At 39.7% G+C, this 9,020-nt stretch overlaps 1 protein-coding gene across 1 annotated transcript; it reads right to left on the bottom strand.

Annotated features, from left to right (window-relative positions):
* Positions 1-3,217: 3,217 nt before the first annotated feature.
* Positions 3,218-3,958, bottom strand: LOC131858629 (uncharacterized). The gene is made up of 2 exons (XM_059211925.1): positions 3,710-3,958; positions 3,218-3,589 (listed from the first exon to the last, which is right to left on the bottom strand). The coding sequence occupies exons 1-2, from the start codon at positions 3,956-3,958 to the stop codon at positions 3,218-3,220; spliced, it is 621 nt and encodes a 206-aa protein (XP_059067908.1).
* Positions 3,959-9,020: the final 5,062 nt, after the last annotated feature.

The raw sequence follows: 9,020 nt of genomic DNA on the forward strand, positions 1-9,020 counted from the left end.
ACGGAATGAGAAGCTCGTTCAATAATCTTTGGTGGTGGCGTCATAGCTATAGTCACTGTTTGGGAGTCCAGAGCACTAGCAACTTCATCATCCAAATCTTCAATTTCAAAAATCTGAGCCTCAAGCACAACATCCTTTACTCCCATATCCTTGACCTGGTCCATCTTCCTCTGGGCGACACTTCATGATCGAGTATGCTGAGGGGTACTAAAATCCAGAGTTGGACTAGACCTGCGTCTAGGCTGAGGCAACTTGGTATCCTTACCTGCACGAATAGGAGCACTGTTAGAAGGATGTTTTGGTGAAGATAGAGGATCCTTATTATTTCTTGCAGAAAGGGACTTGGCGCCTGACTTTATTGCTTTCTTTTTAGCCACCCATGCCACAGTTCTTTCTAGAACTTGTTTGGTCCTCAATTGTATATCATGATTTTCCTCCTCATCCCAATTAATCAGGAGCATTTCAGTCTCTGCATGGGCTAAATATCCTAGTTCAAACAATTCAAGATAATCCTCTTTGAGGCCTTTAATGTCTAACTTTATTTGCAAAGAGACAACTTGTTCTAGCACCAGTCTCATGTTTTCCCTTTTGAAAACTTCAAGTTCATCTGTACAATCTTCCCAGAAATCTTCTAACTGTGGCGTGGGAAGATAAGGCATTAGGCCAAGGCTCCAAGAAAATCCCTTATTATCAAACCCTTTTCTTTCATAATACAGAGAAAAATTGAAATTCCTAAGGTCTGCTCCTATACTTAGTGCATCAGACATTGAATTACAAGACAACACTCCCAATTGTATGGGAAAATGACCTTCCCACTTGTCCTTAGGTTGTGCCTTTTTTATCACAGAGGTCAGTTGCCTGCATACTTTTGCTAGAACAAAACAATCAGAACAGAAGTGAGGGAGCTTGAAGGGTTCCTCTTCAAAGCCTCCTACCCATATATAGCAAAAGCATGAGAACTGGATGTAAAAACTACCGAAGTTCTTTATCAATGTATGTGCATCATCTGAAATCCATTTAGCCTTTGTACTCTTCAATTCATGACACATATCACCTAGGAAAGCATTCTGTATACTTTTGAAATCTTGTAGGGCTTTGTCTTTTTGCAACATAGGATAGAACTCATACACGGGAACATCCTCCTCAGTGAGCTGCTTTGGTATACCCTTAACTCTTTAACACAAGCTAGACAATACAAGAGATATGAGGACATGAAGAAGTTTTGTTGAAACTTCTTGGCTAGACTCAACTGTTCTCTCATTGAATCAGCAATTAATTTTGCCCAATCCAAATATTGTTTTCCTTCCATAACTAATTGCACAGAGCAATAAATCTAGTCATCAAAGCTATAAGCTTTAGCAGAACCTCTGGATCAGCGCAACAAAAGCATCACATCATGGATATGTGGCAACATGTGGTTCTTGTTAGGATTTTTGGGTAACCTAGAACCACCTCTCTGAGGGACCTTCAACCAGAATTTCGCCACATTATTTTGGTGCCCAGCTCTATCTGCATTGACCTCACTGATTGACTCGGCAGGAGAAAAATTAGAAAACTGGTAATCCGATATCTTGAAAACTAAAGCAATCACCTCACGGTTAATGATAAGAAGGGTTTCGCCATTATCTCTCTTAATAGTTTCAGATACTGGGTCGTATCTAGCAATACATTTCTGAACCAACTCTGGACAAGGAATTGCTGGAGGAAAGGCTACGGCTTCTAAAAGTCCACTACTCAAAATCTCTATACAAAAAGACTTATCAATACCCTTGAACACCCTTTCTTTCAACTCTTCAAGGTTCTCTCCTTTCAGGTCAGTATCACTAACTATGGCTTCTGTGGATGCCAAGCTAAAGACGTTTCCAAACAAATGCAGAGTGGACTTCATAACTTCAAAACAAGAAACCTAAATTTGATTGCAATGAAACCTTCTGTATGAGAGAAAATGCAAGGGAAAACATTGGAGAAAATAAGGAAAGACTCACCTTCACAGTTGTATAATCGGATGACGGCTAGCAGCAAGAAAGACTCCTAACTAGGGATAACATATACAAAGGTCCAATAGCAAGTAACAAATGTAGAACACAAATAATTTCCATACCTTATTGAGAAAGGTAATGATACAGATACATTAAATGCAATGATTTCACAATTTCAGTCTGGACGCGACAAGTTGGTGGATTAGACCTCGCACGAATGCATTGAATGCGTGGCGGTGTGCTTTAAGAAACTGCCAGTTCTCGAAATGTTTACTTACTTCGAAAAAGCCAAAGAATGACATCACTTTAAGATATGGTTCTGCCTCTTTGTATTTAGCAATGAATGCACTTCCCAAAACATTAGAAACTGCGGGACCCACCAATATTGAACCCATATGAACATCTTGAACTGACTTCTTGAGTGTTCAAGTAGTTCAAGATGTACGCCGCGTCAAACTATTGACCACTTGTTGTGTTGAACATGTTGAACATATTTGAACCCTTTGAACTCAGTTCAATAAGTTCAACATGAATGCTATATCACCGAACAGGAAAAACTTTGGAAGAGCCGCTGCAAAACACTTAGAGAAAATGTTAGTACGAAATTTTTTTTCCTGAACACCTTGGAACCTATGGAACCTAAATGAATCTGTTGAACCCAATTCAAAATGGTTCGACGTGTTCACAGAGTTCAATCAATTGTCTGAACTTGACTTAAATGACTAGAAAAAGGGTTTGAAGATGCATTAGAGACTTGAACCAAGGTAATATAGCACGAATTAGGACTCCAACATAAAAAAGAAAAGATGACCCACTCTTGCCATGAGGAATAAATGATGCGGTAACATTGGCTCTGACTGGGGATTGTATTTTTCAAAGGAAAATGCAAAGAACTCACAAACTCTGGTTTCGCAGAATAGAAAATGAAAGGGGAAATGATTAGGGGGCACGACCAAAAACACCTAGACTACTATTTACAAACATCTCAATCACAGGATTTACAATTTATAGAGCTTGAGATCTTGCCCATTGTAGGTATAAGGCATGATCGTTCCGTCAACGTAGCTGAGTCCGAATGCATTTTTTCCTACTGCTTCACAGATTTTGAAAGGGCCTTTCCACCATGAATCAAACTTGTCATGAGCACCTTTGGACTCTCTCCTTTTTTCCCATAGCAACACCTCATCTCCTACTAAGAAACCTCTTGGTCGAGCTCGCATGTCAAAAATCCTCTTCACTCAGCTCTGATGTTCTGAAATTCTATCCACCAGCAATTCTCTCTCTTCTTCTATATTTGTCAGATACATAATTCTTTTCTCTAAAGCATTTTGAAAGAAGGAATCTTCAACTACTGTCTGCAGCTTGGTTGCTGATAACTCCAGTGGCAAAGAAAGTTTCGCTCCTACGCCATACACAAGTTCAAAAGGTGCCATTCCAATGGACCTCTTGGGTGTGGTTCGATTTGCCCACAAAGCCTCATATATCTTCTTATGCCAATTCTGAGCACTTTCATCAACTAACTTCTTCATGATGGTTATCAAATTATTGTTGCTAGATTCCGCCAATCCATTGCCCTGTGGGAAATAATCAGAAGAATGCGAGAGGGAAATCTAATGATCATAGCAAAACATAGTCAACTCTTATGAGGAGAAATATGATGCATTATCTGTCACAATTTTCTGGGGTACCCCAAAACGAACTAGGATGTAATCCTTGAGAAAACTGCACACAATCTCTGAGTTCGCCTTTTTGGTGGGAATGGCTTCTACCCACTTGGTAAAGTAGTCAGTTGCTGTCAAAATATACACGTGACCCGCACTAGAATGAGGGTTTATTGGGCCTATGAAATCAATGCCCCATTGCTTGAAAGGTTCATCTATCACTACAAGCCTTAGAGGCAAGGCTGCCAAATGTGGCTTTCCAGAAAACAATTGACATTTCTCACACTCCTTAACATGAATATAGGCATCCCGAAACATGTCAGGCCAATAAAAACAATTCCTTAGAATTTTGAAAGTAGTAACAGATGATGAGAAGTGTCCCCCACAAACCTCTCCATGATAGGCCTCCAGGAGCTTTTGTTGTTGAATTTTATCTACACACCTTAGATATGTTCCATCTAAACCCTTTTTGTATAAAACATCCTGCCAAATTACATACTTTGCAGCTTTTAGCTTTAAATTCCTTTGTTCTTTAGCTGACAGATGGTTTGGGCAGCTACCATAAGTTAAGTAATAGGCCACATCAGAGAACCAAGTATCCTGCAACCCAACAAAAAGAGTTAATGGTAACTCAGCTTCAGTTTCCACCTCATTTTCCGCTATCAACCTGCATAAGCCCTGCCCTTTAATTGTCCTCGTAGGGCGAATGTCTAAGTCATACTCCTGGATTTTTGTCACCCAAGTTGCTCTCTTATTTAGTCCAACCTCTTGCAGAGTCAAAATGCTTTTAACCGCTGAATCTAGAACAAAAACTACAGAGTGAGAATGCAGAATATAGTATCGAAACTATTTCACGACCTTTACAACAACATAGGCATGCTTCTCCATAGGTGAATACTTAAGCTCATGCTTCTTGAGCGGAGTACTCATGAACGCTATGAGCAATTCAGCCCCATTTTCATCCAACTGTAACAGAATCCCAGACATAGTATGGTCTGATGCATAACAATACAAAATGAAATCCTTTGTGAAATTTGGATTAACAAGAGTGGGCGCATTTGCAACCGATCCCTTAATTCTTTCAAAAGCATTTCTAGCCTCTTCGGTCCACTTGAAAGGATGTTGCTCACTTAGCAAGCCGACAATGTGTTTGGTGGTCTCAACAAATTCTGGAACAAATCTTCTTAAGAAATTCACTTGACCAAAGAACGATCTTACTCTATTCCGACTAGAGGGTAAACTGAGACGTTGAATTGCATTAACTCTCTCGAGATCAATCCTAACTCCCTCTTTCAAGACAATATGTCCTAACAATTTGCCCTCCGTGACGCAAAAAAATGATTTCTTAGGATTCAAAGAAATTTCGTGCTCACGACAATGCTGCAATACTGCACTCAAATCCCGAAAATGATCTGTCCTTTTTTTGAAAACACTGTGAGGTCATCCAAATAAACTACATTTATTCTATCTCGAAAATCCTTGAAAGAGGAATCCATAGCCCTTTGAAAAGTGGCTCCGGCATTTATTAAACCAAACGGCATGCGGTTGTATGCGAATGTTCCCCATGGAGTGATGAACGTTGTCTTATGTTGCTCATGCTCTGCTACAGTAATCTGGTTGTAACCAAAAAAACCATCCAACATCGACATCATCTCTGACCCGGACACTGTCTGCAAAATGTGATCCATATTTGGTAAAGCATAGTTGTCCTTCAAGCTCGCTTGATTCAAATTTTGAAAATCAACACAGATACGAATTTCCCCATTTTTCTTTCTTACAGGCACAATGTTAGCTACCCAGGTGGAATGGTGGATTGGATATATGATTCGGGCCTTAAGCATTTGTTCAACTTCCTTAGAAATTGCATCCGCCATGATGGGGTTAAAATTCCTCAATTTTTGCCTAAAAGGAGAGGCACCTAGCTTCAGCGGAATCTGATGTTGAAAATGTCCATTTCTAAACTCCTTCAGGTCATCATAAGACCAAGCAAAAACATCAATGTATTCCTTAAGCAGTGTGCCAAGTGCTCTCTTTTCCTCCACAGAACAACACCTACCGATTGTCAATTCTTTTGGATCAGATTCATCTCCCAAATTTATTTTCTCACAATTTCCTTTCCCGTCATCCTTGGGAACTTTGTTACCTATGAATGCATCATCTCTGGTGAAAAATCTCTCCAGTGTCACTAACCCCTTTGGAATTTTGTTACCTTTGAGCTGAATAAAGCTATTTGTAGGATCTACCTCTGGGTCTGGACTAAACTCTTTGCAAACATTCTCAGAGCCTTCAAAATATGACTGAGAAAATGACTGAGCACATTCTAGGAAATCTTTGATCTGTGCATCCGCATCAAAAATCTGTCAATGATCTACATTATCAGGAACACTGGGCCTATAGATCATTTCAATCCTATATGAATTATCTTTAAAATCCGGATGTGGTAATAATAGTGAAGCTGACACGGCCAATGAATCTGTCCTACTATTTTGCTCCCTCGGAATTGCTTCAATTGAGAAGGCATCAAAGAATTCTAACTCATCCCAAACTCTATTCCTGTAATGCCTCAACCTGTCATTCTTAACCGTATAAACATTTCTCACCTGCCTAACGATTAACTCTGCATCACCTTTAACTTTAAGCAACTTGATTCCTTTACATTTGGCCTCACTTAATCCAAATAATAGTGCCTCATATTCAGCAGTATTATTAGTGTTCTTAAAATCCAACTTGAAGGAAAAGGGGAAAATATTACCAGTTGGTTACAGCAAAACCACCCCTGCTCCGGAACCGGAGTTAGCGCAGCTTCCATCAAACTCCATCTGCCATAGCTCGTCAAGTTCATCAACTGCCTCGTTTCTTTTCTTTTCACCAAGTGCAAGAACAAGATAGTTTCCAAACTCACACTCCTGAAACAGAATCTAGGCTTTGGGGTTATATGAGGGAAAAACAGTGTACTTATTTTTGGGCTCAGGTTCAAGCTTAATTTTTTGATTTCCAAGGGGAATGATGGCTTTAGACTAGTCCATTTTAATTTCGCCTCCAAGATCTTTGCAAAACATCCTACTCAGAAGCATTTTGTAACTCGCCAGAATATCAGCAACCAGTATAGTTAATCTTACTCTTTTGTTTGGGCACGCTGCCAACACTGCCTGGACGTCCTTTACCTGACCTATAAGAGGAACCTGTTTTCCATCCATTGAAAAACATCTCCCAAACGTTTTAGTGAGGGTCAAACCTAGAGATTTAGCCACAGGAGAAGGCATTATATTGTCTAAAGCCCCTGAATCAATTATGCAATTACTTAACTTCTGGCCATTCAGGAGAAGGGAAATATAGAAAGGTTCAGGTTTTGGAATCTCAACCTCAAGCCCAGACTTTGTATCCTGAAAAGCATAGGGATCTGCCAGATTAGCTAATGAGCACGGGACAGATGAAGACCCTTCTGCAGCAGCTAAATCACTATTTTCCATACACCCATGTACTTGGGCCTTCGAAAGGAATCTCCTTTAACGTATTTGACCATTTTATCCAACTCTTTTGGGTTAAGCTTTAAATACTCAGTGGTAGGAAGTTGAATGGTAGAGGCCTTACAAAACTCGACGATATCAAAGAAGGAAGAAGAGGAAGGGCTCTTATGATCTTCATGGTTCCTTTGCAAAATCTTAACTTCAGGAACCTTTGAAAAACTATTACCTGGGAGATCTTTGCCTTTGAAATTTCTTCCAGAAGGGTTCACAAAGGAAGAAGGCTGGGAGGTTCATTGATTCCTTGTTAGAATCACACATGAAGAACCTTCAAGAGTCACCAAAATGTTACTACCTTTTTCTGAATCTGACTCATACTCGAGGGAGAATGTTCCAGAGTCGTCGGGTACCTCTTGAATTCTTTCTACTTCAGTGAACTCTCCTAATTCATCCTTTGTGTTTTGCATCTGAATGTGTCTTATCATATTGGGACATGAAACCCCATCATGATCAGTGGTAAGATGAAATAAACACATGACACCTTTGTCAAGAGGTGCCTCTATCTGTAATCTTTGTGGAACTGCAGGAAGTTGTAACGGTCGTCCATAGTTATACTGATTTGAAGTTCTCCTACTTATATCCTGATAAGGTTGTGGATAAGAGTTTCCAGGCTTAGGTATCTACCTCTTTAAAGTAATCATATCATTGACAAGCCGCTGAACAACCAGATCAGTAGATGACATAGAAGCCTAAGATTGTCCCTGAGGAGTTTGTATATCTTTCCTCCACTTGCTAGCTATTATCAGATCATCTTCAAGCTGTATAGCCTCATTTTGTGCAGTCTCTAAATTAGTCGGCCTACTTCTTCTAAGGTGAAATCCTACGTCAGGTGGCATGGAATTTACGAAGAAACATCATTGATTATCTGCAGTTGGTCTTTTGGCTTGAGGAATTTTGTGAATAATCTTATTATATCTTGCTACATAATCCCTCATCGGCTCATGAATTTCCTTCTTCATCTATGTGAGTTGAGCCAATAACATATGTTCATCATCAGCGCTTTGGAATCTTTTTTCAAAAGCAGTTTTCATCATTTGCCAAACAGTTATGGATCCTGCTTGCAGTTGGCTAAACCATTTTGTTGCCCCTTCGGTGAGAGTTTGGACAAAAAGCCTAACAGCCACGTCCTCATATTGGACTGCTAGGATTCCAGTAGCTACATTAAAGGAGTTCAGATTCTCTTCAACTAAAACTTTCCCGTCACCTTTATATTTGGGTAAAACATCCCTTGCTCCTTTTGGTAGTGGATTATGGGCTGCAAGAGCAAGAGGTCCAACAGCCGCACCCCAGGGTTGAGCCATAATGAACACTAGATGAATGGTCACAAGAGGAGGGGCTTGAATTCCAGTAACTGTTAGTGCTTGCCAAGGGGAAGAAGAAGACATAGGGGTAACTTTGATAGGAGAAGAAGGTCTTCTTTTGGCCTTCCTTTTAGGGGTAAAACTTGGGACAAATGACAGATTTTGCAATTCTTCAAAATAGTTATCAACTACTCCTTCTCTTCTTTGTTTTTTAGTATATGGACGAGAATCCAGGGTGATTACTCATAGGAAAACTAAACTACTTCAAACGAGACTCAATCTCAACAATCTTCCTAAACTCGGAGCAATTTTGCCAATTTGGGCTCACTTTTGTTATGTCTACAACATACCAGTCTACTGAAAAATTGATTTTCTCTTTGTTTCACTCCCTAGCAGAGTCGCCAAAAATCTGTTACTGAACAAATTTGCTCTTTGTTTTTAAAAGATTAATCTTAAACTTTGTTACCTTATTCTAAGAACAAATGATTCACTGAACAGTTGGGTAAGCGTTGTTCAAATCACTTCCGTCTGAATTTTTGCATAGGTACGGCTCCC

This window comes from Cryptomeria japonica, chromosome 9, assembly GCF_030272615.1.
Source record: "Cryptomeria japonica chromosome 9, Sugi_1.0, whole genome shotgun sequence".
NCBI classification, from domain to species: domain Eukaryota; kingdom Viridiplantae; phylum Streptophyta; class Pinopsida; order Cupressales; family Cupressaceae; genus Cryptomeria; species Cryptomeria japonica.

Coding starts and splice junctions, on each gene's coding strand:
- LOC131858629 (XM_059211925.1), bottom strand. CDS start 3,958: ATGTTTCGGGATGCCTATATTCATGTTAAGGAGTGTGAGAAATGTCAA. Junction 3,590..3,709: donor AAAAGGCGAACTCAGAGATT/GTGTGCAGTTTT, acceptor TATGATCATTAG/ATTTCCCTCTCGCATTCTTC.